This window comes from Oncorhynchus nerka, linkage group LG3, assembly GCF_034236695.1.
Source record: "Oncorhynchus nerka isolate Pitt River linkage group LG3, Oner_Uvic_2.0, whole genome shotgun sequence".
Lineage (NCBI taxonomy): Eukaryota > Metazoa > Chordata > Actinopteri > Salmoniformes > Salmonidae > Oncorhynchus > Oncorhynchus nerka.
This window is the reverse complement of record NC_088398.1, coordinates 9515084-9536250: the sequence shown is the minus strand read 5'-3', so window position 1 is coordinate 9536250 and position 21167 is coordinate 9515084. Positions and strand designations below refer to the sequence as shown.

The 21167-nt window shown below is 41.9% G+C and overlaps 1 protein-coding gene across 1 annotated transcript; it reads right to left on the bottom strand.

The window, feature by feature from the left end:
* Positions 1–269: 269 nt before the first annotated feature.
* On the bottom strand, positions 270–12336 carry si:dkey-79d12.5 (protein BTG3). The gene is made up of 5 exons (XM_029621160.2): positions 12166–12336; positions 5366–5543; positions 3509–3646; positions 2501–2834; positions 270–2291 (listed from the first exon to the last, which is right to left on the bottom strand). Exons 2-5 carry the CDS (start codon positions 5536–5538, stop codon positions 2082–2084), a joined length of 855 nt encoding a protein of 284 aa, XP_029477020.1. The 5' UTR covers positions 5539–5543; positions 12166–12336; the 3' UTR covers positions 270–2081.
* Positions 12337–21167: the final 8831 nt, after the last annotated feature.

Sequence of the window (21167 nt, the reverse complement as noted above, 5' to 3'; positions counted from 1 at the left end):
AGAAGAGTGGAGGCTGTTATAGCAGCATTTTTTAAATTTAAATTTAATTTAACTAGGCAAGTCAGTTAAGAACAAATTCTTATTTACAATGACTGCCTGCAAAGGGGAGACCAACTCCATATTAATGCCCATATATTTTGAAAGTAGATGTTCGACAATCAGGTGTCCACAGCTCTTGCGCATGTAAATATATACATGTTCTCTCAATACAGTATTTGTCTGTGTGAAACAGTACAGTATACACAAGGTAACAGATTGCAAAAACACAATTTCATTTTATAAATCGATTGATTTAATGATATGTGCTGACAAGACAGAGAGATGATATCAGTATAAAAACTGACACAGCTTAACATAAACATTAGCATGGACAATTGTCTATCAGATACAGTAAGAATCGTGTGAATACAGAGTACTGCTCTGTACTCAGAACAAGTGAAAAGGCAATTCATAAAATTGAATAAATATACATCCAGAGCAGACCAATGGGCCAATAAAAGCCAGTATAAAAATAGAGAATATAGGTATTAAGTTATGAAAACATCTATTCATATTAAAGCTAAACATTTGGATCACCCAAGCATTTTTAATTTCCAATATATAAAACAATTTACAGTAAATCCATGAAAGACTGATTATACATGAGTGAATACAGTTCAGTCCAGACCCATTTTATCCCAGCAATCAATCACATTTATTTATAAAGCCCTTTTTACATCAGCAGATGTCACAAAGTGCTATACAGAAACACAGCCTAAAACCCCTAACAGCAATCAATGCAGCACGGACCTAGGAAGAAACCTAGAGAGGAACCAGGCTGTGCCGAGTGGAGATTATAAGAGTACATCACAATTGTGATGTTCTTCAATCTGGCCTTTAGCAGACTAAAGATTTATAAATCAGGAAATGATAAACAAATCATTATTAAAATTATACATGCACCAACACTACAAACTTTATCAAGATATGTAAAATAAAGAATATCCATAAAAATGCATGGAATTTGACTTTACAACAGTGATTTTGGTACCACCCACAGGTGGAAAAATAAATTACAACAAATTCAAAAAGCAAATGTGGTTGATAATGACTATTTGTTAACAGGTTACAGTATGTACAAAAAGCTTCTGGTTGGTCTGTTAATTATTATAAAATAGAGAGAAGTTTGTACTTGACAGGTAAAATATACAGGTTACAATCACAGTGAATTGTCAAAAATAATAAGACTATTGTCTCATATTGATACATTATATTGTAATGATGTGCAGTTAGATGCAGCTTCAGAGAACTCAAGAGACACGGTACGTATGTTACTACATGTAACTGCATATCACTACAGTCTACGGGCTGTCCAATCTAGGTCCTGATACACTACTGCTTTTCATCCTCTCCTTATCAGGGACTGATTCAGACCTGTGACACCAGGTGAGTCCAATTAACTACCAGAAGAAACAAAAACCAGAAGTATTTTAGGCCCAGCAGGACCATGAACTGCTCTGTATCTTACAGTACATATTTACAATGTTGATGCTTAGAGGTGACAGATGAAAGGTAGTCTATAATATTTACAAAAATATCTAAAATCATCAAAGAAGCTTTTTTTTCAGCTTATTGCTGAGGATTCCTGAGATGTTATGAGCACCCAATGAAGGAATACAGCCCTCCAACTCCACTCTGTAACTCAAAGCCAGTTCCACTGCTTTTTGTCAATACGAATCATATGAATAGACTACTTTTAATCGGTGGATTACCCTAAACCCACTGGTAGCCCTTAGGGAAGTGCCTGTAGCAATATTTGCTAAATGCTTGTTTTAGTATAATCCCTGTTTACTTCAGTGGCAATTCTACCTAAGAAAGTTACATAGAGGAAATCCCCAAAACTGATTGTCACCAAAAAGAAAAAAATGAAGTGTTCAGCAATTAAAAAATGATATAATGACTCAAGTTCTGCTCCTCGCTAACCCTTCAAATATTTTGTCAAACTATCTTAATTGCGCCTCACCCACACCTTCAAAAACCTGCATAGACCCATTGTGATTGGCTTAATGGCAGTTTAACCTCCCCCTCTCCAACCAGTTGGTTTAGTTCTTCACAGCCCCCCATGGCTGCAGAGTGGCATAAGGCATGATGAACTGCGGGGGTGGCTGGGGCAGGACGTAGTAGCCGAACACTGGAGGAGGTGGAGGTGGAGGCGCATACATTGTGGTGAGGAACACAGGACCCTTCTTCTTGTATGTTGTGGGCCACACAGGGGCAGGGTGGTAGAAGTAATGCTGAGAGGTGGGCTGGAGCTGGAGAACATAGGGAGAGAGAACTTAGATAGGATTCTGATTATAATTCATCTTCAATTCAATCAGATAGTACTTAGAGATCACTTCCTCTGGATGTGTAGGATCTGGTGCTACGTGAATCCACGTGTCCATAGTGCTACATTGTGGATGTCAGAGAGGGAGATTTGGTACCACATTAAGGTGATGTAGATTAACCGAAAAGTTCTTACCAGTGTTTTGGTGACCTTCTGTTGAGCATGCTCCCCCCGGAACCTATCCCGAACCCTGGGCATCATGGCAATCACATAAGGTTCGCCCTCCGCCTTCTCCTTCTTTCCCTCTTTCTCTTTCGTCTTCTCCTCATCTTTTCTTCCGTCCGTCTCTCCATCCTTCCCCTCCTCCTCTGTATCGCTGGAGACAGCAGAGCCACAGTCAGACGAGCTGGCAGAGTGGTAGTCAGACGTATCCAGGTCAACATCTTTGTCTCCTTTCACATCTTCCTCATCCTCCTCTTCTCCTTCTTTGAAACGTGCTACTGTGAAGTACCTGCAGTTCTCCCCTGACCTGTGAGAAAGGAAAGAGAATACATTAGTTTCTGTAACAAAACACAGTGGAATGACCTATAAACCACCTTGTAGCTATTTCCTGCAGTCAAATTACCTAGTGGCCTCATGGGTGGAATGTTATTAATATTTTTCATAATTTCATAATCAAAAAAGCCGCCGAAAATCTGGTGTTTCTATGTCAAACATTATTTTAAAATTTCAGTCTTCTGTGATGTATATAAAGTGTAATATTAGGATGCAAACTCTAAATTGAATACATTTCAACTCTAAATCTGACATGGAACAGGTGTCTTCTGTTTTTTAAGCCCATAACCATGTCTGTGAGGTGTATGCTTTTGTTTCACAATAGATATGTTTAAGACTACCAATAATCACTGTGACCGTGATTTAGCCCACTGCAGTAAAATTCTCCCTCAGGATCATTCCCTCATTGTAGTTGTTGTATTTTCTCACCCTCCTCCTACCGTAACTTGATGAGTCATCACATAGTGGGCAGGTTCGTACAACACATGCATCATGATGATAAATATGGTACCTCCAGAGAGCTGACTGTATGACTGTACAATGAATGATGAATGAAAGCCTTCTTCCTCTGCCTTCTGAGACTGAGTATGTCACTGTCTCACTGTGTGTGTACGTCTGTGCACGTGTGAGTAACATAGTGTGACTCACCGTGCGCACACCTCCAGTGGGTCGATCCACAGCGCAATCTCGCATGGGAGGCCCAGCTCGCTGGGTTTGAGCTTGCTCTCCTCACACGCTCTCAGCACCTCCTCATCATACACCACACCCCCGCTTACCCTGATGCACCTAAGAGAGGTCAAAGGGCAGAGAGCTGTTCACCTGGACCACAGTCAACTTATCATATACAGTGCTGTGAAAAACTATTTGTCCCCTTCCTGATTTCTTATTTCTTTGCACATTTGTCACACTTAAATGTTTCAGATCATCAAGCAAATTTTAATATTACACAAAGATAACCCAAGTAAACACAAAATGTAGTTTTTAAGTGATAATTGTATTTATTAAGGGAAAAAAGCTATCCAAACCTTCATGGCCCTATGTGACAATTGCCCCACCTTGTTAAATCATGAATTTACTGTGGTTAATCACATTTTTTGGAAATCAGAGTTCAATTTCACTAGCCATACCCAGGCCTGATTACTGCCAGACCTGATGAATCAAGAAATTACTTAAATAGAACCTGTCTGACAAAGTGAAGTAGGCCAAAAGATCTCAAAAAGCAAGACATCATGTCGCGATCCAAAGAAATTCAGGAACAGATGAGAAACAAAGTAATTAACATCTATCAGTCTGGAAAAGGTTACAAAGCCATTTCTAAAGCTTTGGGACTCCGGCAAACCACGGTGAGAGCCATTAACCACAAATGGAAACATTTGGAACAGTGGTGAACCTTCCCAGGAGTGCCCGACCTACCAAAGGTCACAAAAGAACCCACAACAACATCTAAAGAACTGCAGGCCTCACTTGCCTCAGTTAAGGTTGGTGTTCATGACTCAACCATAAGAAAGAGACTAGGGAAAAATGGCCTCCATGGCAGAGTTCCAAGGCAAAAACCACTGCTGACCAAAAGGAACATAAAGGCTTGTCTCACTTTTGGCAAAAAAAACATCTTGATGATCCCCAAGACTTTTGAGAAAATATTCTGTGGACTGACGAGACAAAAGTTGAACTTTTTGGAAGGTGTGCGTCCCGCTACATCTGGCGTAAAAGTAACAGCATTTCAGAAAAAGAACATCATACCAACAGTCAAATATGGTGGTGGTAGTGTGATGGTCTGGGGCTGCTTCAGGAACTGGGCGACTTGCTGTGATTTGATGGAACCATGAATTCTGCTCTCTACCAAAAAAATCCTGAAGCAGAATGTCCGGCCATCAGTTCGTGACCTCAAGCTGAAGCACACTTGGGTTCTGCAGCAGGACAATGATCCAAAACACACCAGCAAGTCCACCTCTGAATGACTTAAAAAAACAAAATGAAGGTTTTGGAGTGGCCTAATCAAAGTCCGGACTTGAATCCGATTGAGATGCTGTGGCGTGACCTTAAAAAGGTGGTTCATGCTCGAAAACCCTCCAATGTGGCTGAATTAAAACAATTCTGCAAAGAAGAGTGGGCCAAAATTCCTCTACAGCGATGTGAAAGACTCATTGCCAGTTATCGCAAATGCTTGATTGCAGTTGTTGCTGCTGAGGGTGGCACAACCAGGTATTAGGTTCAGGGGGCAATTACTTTTTCACATAGGGCCATGAAGGTTCGGATAGCTTTTTTCCTTAATCCCTTAATAAATAAAATCATCACTTAAAAATTCAATTTTGTGTTTACTTGGGTTATTTAAATTGGTTTGATCTGAAACATTTAAGTGTGACAAATGTGCATAAAAAATAAGAAATCAGGAAGGGGACAAATACCTTTTCACATCACTGTATATGTATCTTCTCATAGACATCCACACGAAATAACAACCCAGTTACTTCAATTCCTTAATATTTCACTTCCCTTGTTGTTTACCTGAATGCCTGTCCTTTGTTGGGGTTGTCGGGGTACCAGTGGTCTTTGAATTTGTCAACCAGAAGTTGCCGCAGCTTTTCAGCAAAAGCGTCAGCTTTGGTTCCATCTAAGCCACCCCGCTCCACGGCTAGGCGTCTCAGGAAATTCACCCCGGCATTTACCTCTCTCTTCATAGTTTCTGTGAGGAAATAGGTGCAGAAAACATTTGTCTATCCTGTAAAGCTACTCAACTAATTTAGAAGATTTGAACCAACTGTACAACATGAAATAAATATTCCTGAAACTACAGCGTGTGTGTACAATTCACAAGCCAACACCACTGTCAACAAAATTATTTTTGCAGTTCCTCAAACCCCAGAATAGCCCTATTTCACAGTCTGCCTTTCAGTCTCATGTTGGGCAGGAGGAAGTCAGCTCCTCGGATAAGACCACTTCCTAGGGTATTTAGCCACTGTGTTTTCTATTATCATTACCTTCAGACCACACTAGAGGTGTATGTTCAATGTATGCAAGTCAGACTGGCCTTCTGTTGTTGAAACAAACTGGGAGCCAAAGGTCGTAGTTTGTATACAGGCAAACAAGATGCAAATAGACTCATAGGCCATGTTGGCAAATCAATATGTTACATACGCAAAACGTGTCAGATTCAGTTACAAACAAAAGGTACAGTATGTGCCTTCTGATAGATACAGTGTCTGTTTCTTCTCAATAGTGCCAGACAGTGTCAGATTGACACAGGGGAGAAGGTACAGTACAACCCCTGCCTACAGTACCGGTCAAAGAAGTGTAATGTTTGCCAGCATAGCAGAAACGCTGAGCCAGTGTAGCTGATTAGCCATCATGAAACTACGTATGTGAGGAGTGCAAGTGTGTTGACTTCCTGCTCTGGTTTAGTCGAGGTGCGAGGGTTAATTGTTGTTGTTAGTGTAGACCTGACATACAGAGAGAGTCAGGGAGATTTTGAAATAAACATTAGTTGCATCAGCTTGAGGAAGGCGTGACAATTATATTCCACCTTAAGCATCTTCCCGGAGGTGACAGACTTTGTCTGGTGACACAAATATGTACTAACGGCATTATGTAAACTGTTAAGCAATTGTACAAAAACAATTTGTTTCTACAGTTCACAAGACGTTAATTTCCCTTAAGACCAACATAACAAATAGCTTTACCGTACAGTCCCACTGGGCACAGATGTCAGTTCAACGTCTAGTTTTGATTTACATTTGGTTGAGTGTCAACTAGCCTGAATTCAATGTGAAATCTGAAGAGAGAAGAAAAATTGCGTCCATGGATTTAGGTGAGAAAAAAAATACTAAATACCCTTATGTTGATGACTTTATGCAAATCCAATTAGTTTCCCAAGTTGATTCAAAGTCATCACATTGGTTTTGGTGGTTGAAATGATGAGGAAACAATGTTGATTCAACCAGTTTTGCCCCAGTGGGGTAGGTTCAGTGAGCTTATACAGTTAGTAACCAAGTTGTCACTCAGTTGTAGAGAAATACCAGGTGGTGAGGGAACAAAGTCCTATTCAATACATTATTATTTCAAAATATTGCTTTCAAATGCTTTTGATGATCACATGGTACTGTGATTGTATCTTATTCAATAACAGAATGCATTTTTCATTAGAACTCTACCAGTACACAGTCACAAGTCCTTGAAGAACTCAGTGTGCCTCAGGATGTTATGTCGAGACTCTCTCCCTCTATCTCTCTTTCACATACACACACACGCAGACAGACACAGATACACACTACAAACAGTACCCCCAGTCTGAAGACAACTCTCTAAACCGAGCTGACGATGGTTTTTCAGCTAGGATTTCCTGTTTCAGATAGCTGGCATAACTGAAAAGCATTTGCAGGTGGTGCCTCTAGTCTGCACTCTTAAACTGCCTCGTCCCACCGCCGGTGGAAAGAAAGAATGTTAGATAGGCAACAGGATATTTACAGGGGGGTGACAGAATGGTATTCCTTTTTACCTTAGGGGTGTACAGAAGAAGGGTAGACTATTTGGTTATACATGTGATCTCGTCTAAAAATGTGACATGGACCAATTTGAATAGACTGAAAAAGATTGTTTTCATCACCATGTTGAAACACAATAGGAATGTCAGTGAGAAGTTAGTGATGTAGGATCTTAATTTGAGTTTTGCTATAGCAGGAAAACAATCCTGCAGCACCAGAAAATGTGAATTATTATGTGGATTATTATTCATGTATGTTTCTGTAGGGGTCACATTTTTTTGTAAGGGAAAATCAAGTCTGAAATTTCAAAGTGGAAATTATAAACTTCAGAAGCCTTTTTAAACCTCAAATACACTACAAGTTTAAAATGTCCTGCTATGCAGGAAAGTTCTCCTGCAACAGGGTGACCAAATGAAGATCCTACATCTTTGCAGAAATACAGTAACACAGACTGTTACAGACACAGACTACTGACTCATCACATTGTTCTGACCGAGTAGTTCCCAGTCTGACCACTTCTCTAACTTCACAGCCACATAATGTCTTTCAGTCTAATAATATCGACCACAACTATCGCCACATGTTTGTTCTTTTTCAGACTGCACAGCAACATATAGATGTAGGATCTTAGTTTGACCTATATTGTCACAGCAAAATAATCCTGCAGCGACTGGATTGGAACGTTTAGTCAATAATGTTGCTTGATCGGTGGTTAGGACATCAGCTCGCCAAAGGTAGGCTACATGAAAAGTGCAATATTGTTAATATGTGATAGTGTGCTCCTCTGCATTTCCTGCGGTGTATTTCAGCAACAACAGAGTGATCAAATTAAGATTCTACAACTGTAAAGCCATTTCTCAAAAGTGTAACTAACAGACACATATTTTGGCCACTGCTGTACATCACTGAGGACACTGAGAGACATGAGCATCTCTGAACTTGGTAATGTGGTTCTTGTGCAGTATCTAGGCCAGGGCATGTAATGGCGAGGGTTATCAAGTCAACAGGTGGTGAGAAGTTTCATTCTGTGCAATGCTCCACTCCACTCTGCAGTCTAGTGTGAAACCTCTTACAGCTCAGAGAGCTGACCTCATGTTAGATGATGGCCCAGTCATTTACTGGTTGCCTCATCTGACATCATAAACTTTGCATATTAAAGTGCCATTATCGCTGTCGTGACTAAATCATTCACTACCTTATTTAGACTGGATTGATGTGGACGTTGCTTGTGATTAGATTAGAATATGTTAGGACCACTGAGACCAGAATTAAACATCTTCCTGTCTATAAATGACATTTTTCAGTTAAAAAATGTAATGCCATGAACACCCTCATATATATCCTAGATCTGTATGTCCTAGATCAGTGGCTCCCAAACTTTTTATAGTCCCGTACCCTTTCAAACATTCAACCTCCAGCTGCGTACCCCTTCTAGCACCAGGGTCATGTCATGATCGTCATAATAAGTGGACCAAAGCCCAGCGTGATCTGGTTTCCACATCTTTTTATGACTAAGTGAAACTCACAGCAAAACAAAACAATAAATCTCAAACAAAAGGTGAAGCTAACAATAGTGCTAACAGGCAACTACCCATAGTCAAGATCTCACAAAGCACAAAGGGGAAAAAGCCGCCTAAATATGATCCCCAATCAGAGACAACGACAAACAGCTGCCTCTGATTGGGAACCATACCTGGCCAACATGGAAACATAATCCCCTAGATGACCCACCCTAGTCACACCCCGACCTAACCAACATAGAGAATAAAAAGCTTTCTATGGTCAGGGCGTGACAGGTCAGCGCACTTTCAAATGTAGTTTTTTGCCATCATTGTAAGCCTGCCACACACTATACGATACATTTATGAAACATAAGAATGAGTTTTTGTCACAACCCGGCTCGTGGGAAGTGACAAGGAGCTCTAAAAGGACCAGGGCACAAATAATAATATAATAATAATCAATCATTTTGCTCTTTATTTAACCATCTTACATATAAAACCTTATTTGTTCTTCTTCTGTATGTTGTAAAAGTGTTACATGGTCGCTGCCCATTTCATTGCATAATGCAGAAAATACACGAGAGTTCAGGGGCCTTGCTTTAACAAAGTTAACCATTTTCACTGTAGTGTCCAAAACGTATTTCAAGCTGTCAGGCATTCCCATGGCAGCAGAAGCCTCTCGGTGTATTCTACAGTTTACCCAAGTGGTGTCGGGAGCAACTGCTTGCACGAGCATTACACTCCACTATGTCTCCCTGTCATGGCTTTTGCGCCATCAGTACAGATACCAACACGAACAGCAGCTACATTTGGTTACATACGGACCGTTAGTGGAATTCCTGCGAGAGATTTGTGATTGGATGTTAATTATATGATTAGGCTAACCGTACTTGACATTGTGTTGTTATTTTGCTGAACACTAGATGGATTAATTACATTTTTGGCAGTGAAACGAGGCTACTCAGGCGAGAAAGAAAACTTACCCAAATGTATAGCCTCGTTGGAAAATATAAATGAACTGTTCGAAAATGTGAATCACATTTTTATTTGGCATATCCCCGACGGCATTGCGTGTACCCCCGTTTGGGAATACCTGTTCTAGATCAAAAGCCCTCACACAGAAGTGAGGTGGAGAGCCATGGTGGATGCCCTATGCTCCTAAGGGGGCCAAGAGGTTTAAAGAAGCACTCAGGCTATTTTTGAACTTTTCCTGTTAAAAAAGAATATCCAGAGTATAAATAGAGTAATGTTCACACCAATGGTGGCTGGTGGCACTTTAACTGGGGAGGGCGGGCTCATAGTAATTGCTGGAACGGAATAAGTGGAATGTTTGATACCATTCCATTCGGTATTATGAGCTGTCCTCCCTTCACCAGCCTCCTCTGGTACACACACTTAAGGTTAAAACAATACGTTTGGAGAAAAATAATGTTTTCTTAAACACAACTGCAAACTTAAAGGAGTTGGTCTGATGTGATCGGCATCCTCTCGTTTGAGGAGAAAATAGAGGACATCAACCACCCGAGCCACGGCCTGTTCACCCCACTATCATCCAGAAGGAGAGGTCAGTACAGGTGCATCAAAGGTTGGACCGAGAGACTGAAAAACAGCTTCTATCTCAAGGCCATCAGACTGTTAAATAGTCATCACAAGCCGGCTACCACCCGGTTACGCAACCCTTTACCCTAGAGGCTGCTACCCTATGCACATAGACATGGAATCACTTTAATAACGGAACACTAGTCACTTTAATAATGTTTACATACTGTTTTACTCATTTTATATGTATATACTGCATTCTGTATATACTATATACCATATTTACTGTATTCTAGTCAATGCCACACTGACATTGCTCATCCTAATATTTATATATTTCTTAATTCCATTGTTTTACTTTTAGATTTGTGTGCATTTCGCTACACCCACAATAACATTGCTAAATATGTGTATGTGACCAATAGAATTTTATTTGAAGATGAAAGCGCCCCCCCCCCTATTGAGATGTGCCTTTCGGTAAGTAAATCAGGTGATAAAGAGGTGAAAAGGAGCCTGGGTATATTGCATTTACAAGCAGAGCAACCGTTCCAGAAGCAGAGTCTATGAGTGACAGTACACAGTGGCCCACTGTCTCTAACAGACAAAGCAGTAACACTGAGGTGTTGGTATTGCAGCATTACTGTATTGATCTTTGTGTAAAGACTGAGACATGACCTCTCTTACAGCCCAATAACAACATACATGTCAGTCCATGTTGTGCAAGGGTGAGAAAATTGACATGGTGTCCCAATATTCTGAACCAGCCCACTGAGCCTAACACAGTTCAATAACCTATTTAATAACCAATAATTGTATAATAACTAGTTCCTATTAAGATGAGTGAACACTGGCAGTGAGAAGCTTCTGTGTTATACATGCTGTCTGTATTTATTTGACACCAGTTAATGAATATGTTTGTTGTTGAGTAATATGGCTGCTTGGAAGATTATGGTTATAGCACAGTAATGTTATAGCAGCATATACAATACATTAGGTTGTTGGCCCATGCCATGTGGTGAGTCTTGTTGATAGCAAGTTCATGTAAATTGCAAGAAAACCACTGAAACTTCAGATCTAAAAGAGTGGATTTGAGTGTCCTATATTCCGGCCACGTGCTTCCTGAGCCTATGGAAAGAGTCCACACTGCAGAGATTGGATACATTTTAATACTTGAACTCAAGTGATTGCTATAATGTAACTTGTGAAGAACATTAAATTGTTATCATTATCATATAGATCACACATCCTGTAGGCTACACGTCAAACAGATTTCAGATTGGGTTTTCCGTTCAGCCCGTGGTTTTTGCCATTTTCCGCGTTGTGGCGTAGACTTTCTTTTTTTTTGCTTCGTTCGAAAACATTGAACAGGGGAGTGGGTTCTCAACGCGGAAATCCCCCCATGTAATTGGAAATTCTAAATGTTTCCTTGAATAGATTCCGCGTTTATCCTAAAGATGAAGTTTAAATTGTTTAAAATATACAAACTCAAATAATACTTCGATTTGGGAATAAAAAAGCTAAACAACAATTATATTAGGCTACAATTAAATTGTTATATGCTACAAGGATTGTCGTGGTGAGTAGGCTGTTGTAATTTCTGTCATTTCTAGTCATTAAGCAACATATTCCCTAAATAATAAATACATGTACGTTTGTAATAACCAAACAATAACCAAGTTATTTAAATCACTTGGAAAGAGCCAACATCTGTTTATAAAATAATTTTTCAATCTCATCAAATGGTTGACTTACAAATATGGTACACTTCTCAATATTTCTCACTTACCTGTATAATAACCGCAGTATTTTAAATATCCAGTACAATTACTATTTTCTCTATTTCCTTTCTATATTGCTGTGATCATATTACTTGTATAGTTATCGGCACATGTTGCTTCCTTGTTCTCTTTTTCGTGCATTCAAAGCGGTCCACGTTCCTGGTTTTGCGTTGGTCTATGGGAATATCTCAATTGCGAAATCCTCGCGTCCTCTCTCTCGCGTTTTCTCAAAACCCATTGGATGAGAAAGCAATCAATTCCGCCCCTCTGACCTTCTCCTCCAATGGGTTATGATAAGGTTACGAGGACAGAGGACGCGAATGATAATGCAATTGAGATTTCCCTGTGTTGCGTAGTGTTGCAAGCGAGAAGTTACACCTTAAATATGACTCACTTCCTTATTCGGAGCTATGAGCAATATGCTGGCTCCCTTTTACAACAACCAGAGACTCCCACTACAGACCAAATATGGTAAGCCCCGGTGAACTGATAGTCTTCTACTATCCCAGGCTATCATTCAAAAACATGTAAGGATGAAATGTAATTCTCACCATGTTATAACCTTATTATAGTCCTAACCTATTATTATGATTTATATTGATGAATAGTAGGCCTAACAACACGTGACTTGTAAGACTACTACAACAACAACAGCCCCTCAAAGTAAAATGCCAGTCTACTCAAACTTGAAATTCACCTGTGGTAAGCTTCCATGTTAATTTCAAAGTGACTCCATAGGCCTGCATGTTGGTGTCATCAGTCGTCTCTGACAACCAGATGTTTTGACACAACAAGAAAACACATCTAAAGGCTTACGGCATGTTTTTATAATATGTCACATTGCATAATTTGTCTAACATACAGGACATAAGGGCAATTATTCTTCCACTCAGGAATCATTGATTAAGTTAAGTGCTTATCAATCATGCCTATAGCATCTTGTAGGCTTCACCACTGATGTATATTTAACTTAGGACAGGTAGTCACAGTTTACCTAAGAACGTCCAGGGGCACATTCATTCTGTCATCAAAATAATAATGTTCTTGTCAACCAAATTCAAGACTACATTTTAGGCTTGTATTCAAAAACATCCTCCAGACTGCTACAAGGAGAAGCCTTGAAATTCCTAAATGCCAGTAGCTCACAGCAACACATTAAGCTGAAGGACTGCATCTTGTGTCACTGTGTGGAGGCCTTTCATTCAATAGTAACACTGGCACTGTAATTGATACACAGGCTGCATCTCAATAGTAGCTAGCTAGGTCAAGCAATACATCATCGTGAGTAACCTAGTTATAGCTAGCTAGGTCAAGCAATACATCATCGTGAGTGACCTAGTTATAGCTAGCTACGTCAAGCAATACATCATCGCGAGTAACCTAGTTATAGCTAGCTAGGTCAACCAAGTATTTGAGCGCATGCATCCTACAAAAATGTAGAGGGTCAGTTCATGGCTTGATCAGATTAATGTGGTTAGGGAGATGGTTGTTGGAGATGGAGTCTGATGATCTTGTAGAGGGCTACTCTGGGAACCAGCCTGAGCCATGTAGCCACTGGACTTCTCCTCCTTCACAATGTGTGGCAACCACTTGGGTGATGCCTTAGCAGCTCTAGGCGCCAGAAAGTTTACCACACGGTTCAGAGTGGTAGCCAGTCGTCCTCACAACGAGCCCGCTGCCTCAGCACTGCTTTTCTCTACTGCATCTCCTTTTCCTCTCAAGCTTCAGGTGACTCCTCAATTGATGTTTTGCATTTTAACACTGGAACTCAAGTCATTGCTATAATGTAACTTGTGAAGAACATTGAGGTATTCAATGAAAGGGATATCATTTAGAGATCACATATCCGGAAGTCTACACGACAAAAACAGATTTCAGATTGGGTTTTCCGTTCGTGGTGTTGTCATTTTCTGTGTTTTGGTGCCGACATTCTCATATACCTAAAGCATAATTGACTCCTCCATTTATGTTTTCAAAAGATCAGGCACCAGCAGCCAGGTGAAACAAAAAAGCTGGTACAGTGTCCAAATGCACCATCCAAAGAAAATAATTATTAGTCAGCTAGCTAGCTAGCCAAGACAAAAAAAGTTGACTTGCCAGTCTGTCTTCAAATCTGTAAAGTTTAATGTTAGAAAAAACAGCATAAAGCAAAATATACTGTACCAGTCATAAGTTTGGACACAACTAGAACTAGAAAATAGTCAAACATAAAGAAAACCTTTTGAATGAGATTCAAAAGGTTTTCTTTATGTTTTACTATTTTCTACATTGTATAATAATAGTGAAGACTAAATATGATCCCCAATCAGAGACAACAACAAACAGCTGCCTCTGATTGGGTACCATACCTGGCCAATATAGAAACATAATCCCCTAGATGACCCACCCTAGTCACACCCCGACCTAACCAACATAGAGAATAAAAAGCTTTCTATGGCCAGGGCGTGACAAATGCCAAAAGTGTGCAAAGCTGTCATCAAGGCAAAGGGTGGCTACTTTGAATATTCTCAAATATAAATATATATTGATTTGTTTAACACTTTTTTGGTACCTACATGATTCCAAATGTGTTATTTAATAGTTTTGCAATGCAGAAAATAGAAATGTACAAATGTACAGGAACTCTGTGCTTAGGCTGCTGCTAGGGCGCCATGGCAACTAATGAGCTGCTGTGACATATTGGTCCTCACTGCTGGAGCTGTGGGTCTGATTTATGATTGAAGAAGTACAGGCTACACTCTCAAACTTTATTTTTGACCAGCAGAGGGCAGACTGGTCTGAGGTGTCCCATGTTTCTCTCTCTCTCTCTCTCTCTCTCTCTCTCTCTCTCTCTCTCTCTCTCTCTCTCTCTCTCTCTCATCTCTAATTCCTATCACCCCCCACCACACACACACTTAATCTCTTCACATTCAAATTCTAGGGTGGCTCAGCAATGTCGTCACCTTAGCAGGAGCTGGCCAGGGAACAGTGTGTTAGACTGCTGTCTGGTCTCTCCTTCACTCTCCCTCCCCCTGCTTCCCTCCCTCCATTGGATCATAGTCCCTGTCCCAGATGCCAAGTCAAGAGGAAATGATCGCAGAGAGAGATAGAGAGAGGGAAGGTGGGATGGGAGAATTAGAAAGAGGGAGGATAAAGATATTGTAGGGTCACTGTGGTCTGTTGAGAGTATATGAGTAGGAATATTAATTAACGACAAAAGGAATATTGAACAAAAGTCTCTCTCACTATCTCTCCTTCTCCCCTCTGCTATCTTCCCTCTGCTCTCGGCTCTTTGCATCTCTCTCTCCCCATACATTTTCTTAGCCTACATCTCAGTGGGCCATTCCGGTCATTGACGGCATTTTTTTCTTGATGCCTTTAAACAAGCAATTAATTTGACCAAAGAGCCACGGGTTGTTTGGCTTCCTGTTACAATCAGGACTGACAGAGAGTGTTGAAAGCCAAGACTGGTCTGGCTCCTTAGAGCTCTTAGAGTAAGGCCCTCCACACAGCTTGAGGGAGAGGTGGGGATTCAAGAGAGACAAAGTAAGGTTAAGTTCACTAAAGTACATTTAGGCATCTCATATATTGTTACACAGTTGACACATGGTACCCGGGGTGTAGGAACGGGTGGGCCTGGGTGGGCACACACTTATATATATTTTTTTAATGCTGTACTTGTCAGTGTTCCAAACAGGACATTATTTTTATTTTTACCTAATCACAATACTTGAGTTGGGCAGGAGCTCCCCAGAACTGAGTACTGGCACCTCAAATTTTCTTCTGCTTGAGTTCCTGCACCTCCCATAGAATATTAGCTAAAAAGTATTGAGGGGTTTCTGCACCTAATTATAAACGGTACCGGCACCCAAAATGAGTACCGGCACCTATTTCAGTCCAAGTCAAGCACTGGCCTAAACATGCATACCCCATCAAAAAAAATCTAATACGTTTTATTTTTTATTTCTCTCATACACATATTTAACAGATGTTATTGCGGGTGAATCAAAATGCTTTTGTTCCTAGCTCCAACAGTGTAGTAATATCTAACAATATACTGAAATCTAAAAAATAAAAGAATGGAATTAAGAAATATATAAATATTAGGACTGGCAATGTCGGAGTCCGGAGTATAAATATGTATGTATGTACATGTCACGGCCTGGCCATAGAGAGCTGTTTATTTTCTGTGTTGGTTGGGGCGTGATAGTGACTAGGGTGGGTCATCTAGGTGATTAGTGATTTATGTTGGCCTGGTATGGTTCCCAATCAGAGACAGCTGTTTATCGTTGTCTCTGATTGGGGATCATATTTAGGCAGCCATTTCCCCATTGTGCTTTGTGGGATCTTGTCTATGGATAGTTGCCTGTTAGCACTATTATTTAGCTTCACGTTTCGTTTGGTATTTTGTTGTTTTTGTTCGGTGTTCATTTAATAAAGGAAAATGGACGCCTACCACGCTGCACCTTGGTCCACTCATTCTAACGAGCATGACAGAAGATCCCACCACAAACAGACCAAGCAGCGTGGCCAGGAGGAGCAGACATCATGGACATGGGAGGATATTTTGGACGGTAAAGGATCCTGGACGTGGGAAGAAATCCGGGGTTCGCAACCACGACGCAAGCACGAGAGGCAGCCCCAAAGCATTTTTTGGGGGAGGCACACAGGGTGGTTGGCAGAGCCAGGTTTCCCGCACTCGCTTTAAGGAGCGTGTGACCATTCAGGCACCATGTTATGCGGTGATACGCACTGTGTCTCCAGTGCGCATTCACAGCCCAGTACGTCCTGTGCCAGCTTCCCGCACTTGCCATGCGAAGGTGGTCCTTTGTCCAGGACGTGTTGTGCCAGCTCTATGATCCAGACCTCCAGTGCGTCTCCACGGTCCAGTATATCCTGCGCCGGCTCTACGCACTGTGTCCCCAGCGCGCCTCCACAGTCCAGTACGTCCTGTGCCTCCTCCCCGCACTCGCCATGAGGTGCGTGTCACCAGCCCGGTGCCACCTGTACCGGTCCCACGCATCAGGCCTCTGGTGCCACTCCACAGTCCAGTAAGTCCTGTGCCTCCTCTCCGCACTCGCCCTGAGGTGCGTGTCACCAGCCCGGTGCCACCTGTACCGGTCCCACGCATCAGACCTCCAGTGCGCCTCCACAGTCCAGAGCTTCCGGCGACAGTTCCCATTCCAGAGCTTCCGGTGACAGTTCCCAGTCCAGAGCTTCCGGCGACAGTTCCCAGTCCAGAGCTTCCGGCGTCAGTTTCCAGTCCAGAGCTCCAGCGACGGTCCACAGTCCGGAACCTCCAACGACGGTCTACAGTCCGGAACCTCCTGAGACCGTCTACAGTCCGGAACCTCCTGAGACCGTCTACAGTCCGGAACCTCCTGAGACCGTCTACAGTCCGGAACCTCCTGAGACGGTTTGCGGTCCAGAGCCTCCAGTGACAGTCTGCAGTCCAGAGCCTTCAGCCTTCAGCAGGGGTTCCCAGTCCAGAGCCTCCTGCGAGGTTTCCCAGTCCGGAGCCACCGGCGACGATCCACGGTCCGGTGCCTCCGGCGACAACCCACGGTCCGGTGCCTCCGGCGACAACCCACGATCCGGTTCCTCCAGCGACAAGCCACGGTCCGGTTCCTCCGTCAAGGATCCACGGTCCGGAGCTTCCGGCGACGATCCCCGCACCAGAGCCGCCATGGAGGATGACGTATCTGCGAGCAGAGTGGGTACGCCCCGCACCAGAGCCGACACTAGACCCCCCCCCCCCCCCCCCAAACCCTCCCTTTTGGTTTCAGGTTTTGCGGCCGGAGTCCGCACCTTTGGGGGGGGGGGGACTGTCATGTCCTGACCATAGAAGGCCTTTATTTTCTATGGTGGAGTAGGTCAGGGTGTGACTGGGGGGGTGTTCTAGTTTATTATTTCTATGCGTAGTCTAGTTTTTGTATTTCTATGTTGGCCTGGTATGGTTCCCAATCAGAGGCAGCTGTCTATCATTGTCTCTTGATTGGGGATCATATTTAGGTAGCCTTTTCCCACCTGTTGTTTGTGGGATCTTGTTTTTGTATGGTTGCTTCTGAGCCCTACAAGGCTGTACGTTTGTTTGCTTGTCTCTCTTTATTGTTTTGTTGCTGGTTACGTTTAAAATAAATATGATGAACCCAAATCACGCTGCGCCTTGGTCTACCCATTATGACGATCGTTACAGTACACTACCGTTCAAAAGTTTGGGGTCACTTAGAAATGTCCTTATTGTTGAAAGAAAAGCACATTTTTTTGTCCATTAAAATAACATCAAATTGATCAGATATACAGTGTAGACATTGTTAATGTTGTAAATTACTATTGTTGCTGGAAACGGCTGATTTTTAATGGAATATCTACATAGGCGTACAGAGGCCCATTATCAGCAACCATCGCTCCTGTGTTACAATGGCATGTTGTGTTAGCTAATCCAAGTTTATCATTTTAGAAAGCTAATTGATCATTAGAAAACCCTTTTGCAATTATGTTAGCACAGCTGAAAACTGTTGTTCTGATTAAAGAAGCAATAAAACTAGCTTTCTTTAGGCTTGTTGAGTATCTGGAGCATCAGCATTTGTGGGTTCGATTACATGCTCAAAATGGCCAGAAACAAAGAACTTTCTTCTGAAACTCGTCAGTCTATTCTTGTTCTGAGAAATTAAGGCTATTCTATGCAAGAAATTGACAAGAAACTGAAGATCTCGTACAACGCTGTGTACTACTCCCTTCACAGAACAGCGCAAACTGATTTTAACCAGAATAGAAAGAGAAACAGATGCCTCACAAGTCCTCAACTGGCATTAAATAGTACCTGCAAAACACCAGTCTCAACATCAACAGTGAAGAAGCGACTCCGGGATGCTGGAGTTGCAAAGTTAAAGCCATATCTCAGACTGGCCAATAAAAATAAAAGATTACGATGGGCAAAAGAACACAGACACTGGACAGAGGAAGATTGGAAAAAAGTGTTATGGACAGACGAATCTAAGTTTGAGGTGTTCGGATCTCAAAGAAGAACATTCGTGAGATGCAGAGAAAATGAAAAGATGCTGGAGGAGTGCTTGACGCCATCTGTCAAGCATGGTGGAGGCAATGTGATGGTCTGAGGGTGTTTTGGTGGTGGTAAAGCGGGAGAGTTGTACAGGGTAAAAAGGATCTTGAAGAAGGGAGTCTATCACTCCATTTTGCAACGCCATGCCATACCCTGTGGACGCTGCTTAATTGGAACAAATTTCCTCCTACAACAGAACAATGACCCAAAGCACAGCTCCAAACTATGCAAGAACTATTTAGGGAAGAAGCAGTCAGCTGGTAATCTGTCTATAATGGAGTGGCCAGCACAGTCACCGGATCTCAACCCTATTGAGCTGATGTGGGAGCAGCTTGACCGTATGGTACGTAAGAAGCGCCCATCAAGCCAATCCAACTTGTGGGAGATGCTTCAGGAAGCATGGGGAGAAATCTCTTCAGATTACCTCAACAAATTGACAACTAGAATGCCAAAGGTCTGCAAGGCTGTAATTGCTGCAAATGGATGATTCTTTGACGAAAGCAAAGTTTGAAGGACACAATTATTATTATTATCTTCAGGCCGTGGCTTGGGTGGCTGAGGTCCTTGATGATCTTCTTGGCCTTCCTGTGACACCGGGTGCTGTAGATGTCCTGGAGGGCAGGCAGTGTGCCCCTGGTGATGCGTTGGGCAGACCACGCCACCCTCTGGAGAGCCTTGCGGTTGCGGGCGGTGTAGTTGCCGTATCAGGATGGTACTTGCTCCCTCTGCTGTCTTCTGAAGTCCACGATCAGCTCCTTAATTTTGTTGACATTGAGGGAGACGTTATTTTCCTTGCAAGACTCCACCAGGTCCCTCACCTTCTCCCTGTAGGCTGTCTCGTCGTTGTTGGCAATCAGGCCTACCACTGTTGTGACATCTGCAAACTTGATGATTGAGTTGAAGCGGTCATGGGTGAACAGGGAGTGCAGGAGGGGGCTGAGTATGCACCCTTGTTGTGTCCCTGTGTTGTGAATCAGCGTAGTTGAAGTGTTGTTGCTTACCTTCACCACCTGGAGGTGTGGTGAAGGAAAAGCATTCCAGGAGACTACCTCATGAAGCTGGGTGAGAGAATGCCAAGAGTGTGCAAAGCTGTCATCAAGGCAAAGGGTGGCGACTTAGAAGAATCTAAAATATATTTTGATTTGTTTAAAACTTTTTGGGTCACTACATGATTTCATATGTGTTATTTCATAGTTTTGATGTCTTCACTATTATTCGACAATGTAGAAAATAGTACAAATAAAGAAAACCCCTTGAATGAGGTGTGTCCAAACTTTTGACTGTTACCATATATTACTGTGCTTTGAGTGTTGCTAGTCCATGCATGTAATAGCAGTCATTCACAAACAAATAGAATAGTTGAATCTGCTCTTTTTGATACAGTACTATATAGACATCAACATGTCTTACCTGCTTGTGACTCTGTAGGATAATTAGCATAAGTCACTTTCTGGCACTCCTTTTTTGGCTTTCCGTTTCACCTCCCTGTCAATTCCAAGCTGAGCTGTTCATTCTTCATATACAATTTAACAATTGATAATATTCTCACCAATCAGACTATTGTCATTTTAATCTAGTCTTTAAACGAACTATATGTGAAATGAGTTTCGATATAGTTTAGGTGTAGTTTAGATGGGGTCATCATCAGCTGCAGAAGCCGGAAGGGCAAGGGGAAAAATGACACATTCTGTTTGTGCTATTAAGATTCTAACAATAATAGTGTGTTAGATTAGATTTATTTAGTTCTAGTCTCATAGTCTATTAATTATAGGCTTTTGGTTTATCACGTGTAGTTCTATCATTTGACCAGACAAGGTCTTCCTCAGGCATGGTTTGGATTGCCATCGTCATACTGTAGGACTCTTTGGGTTATCGTATGAATTACTTGTGGTTCTCTTCTGTATTTGGTATTTCTCTGGCGAGTAACCCTGTCTTTGTTTCATTACAATGAAGGAATGCAAAACATGT

Coding starts and splice junctions, on each gene's coding strand:
- si:dkey-79d12.5 (XM_029621160.2), bottom strand. CDS start 5,538: ATGAAGAGAGAGGTAAATGCCGGGGTGAATTTCCTGAGACGCCTAGCC. Junction 2,835..3,508: donor CCACTGGAGGTGTGCGCACG/GTGAGTCACACT, acceptor CCTTTCTCACAG/GTCAGGGGAGAACTGCAGGT. Junction 2,292..2,500: donor AGAAGGTCACCAAAACACTG/GTAAGAACTTTT, acceptor TATGTTCTCCAG/CTCCAGCCCACCTCTCAGCA.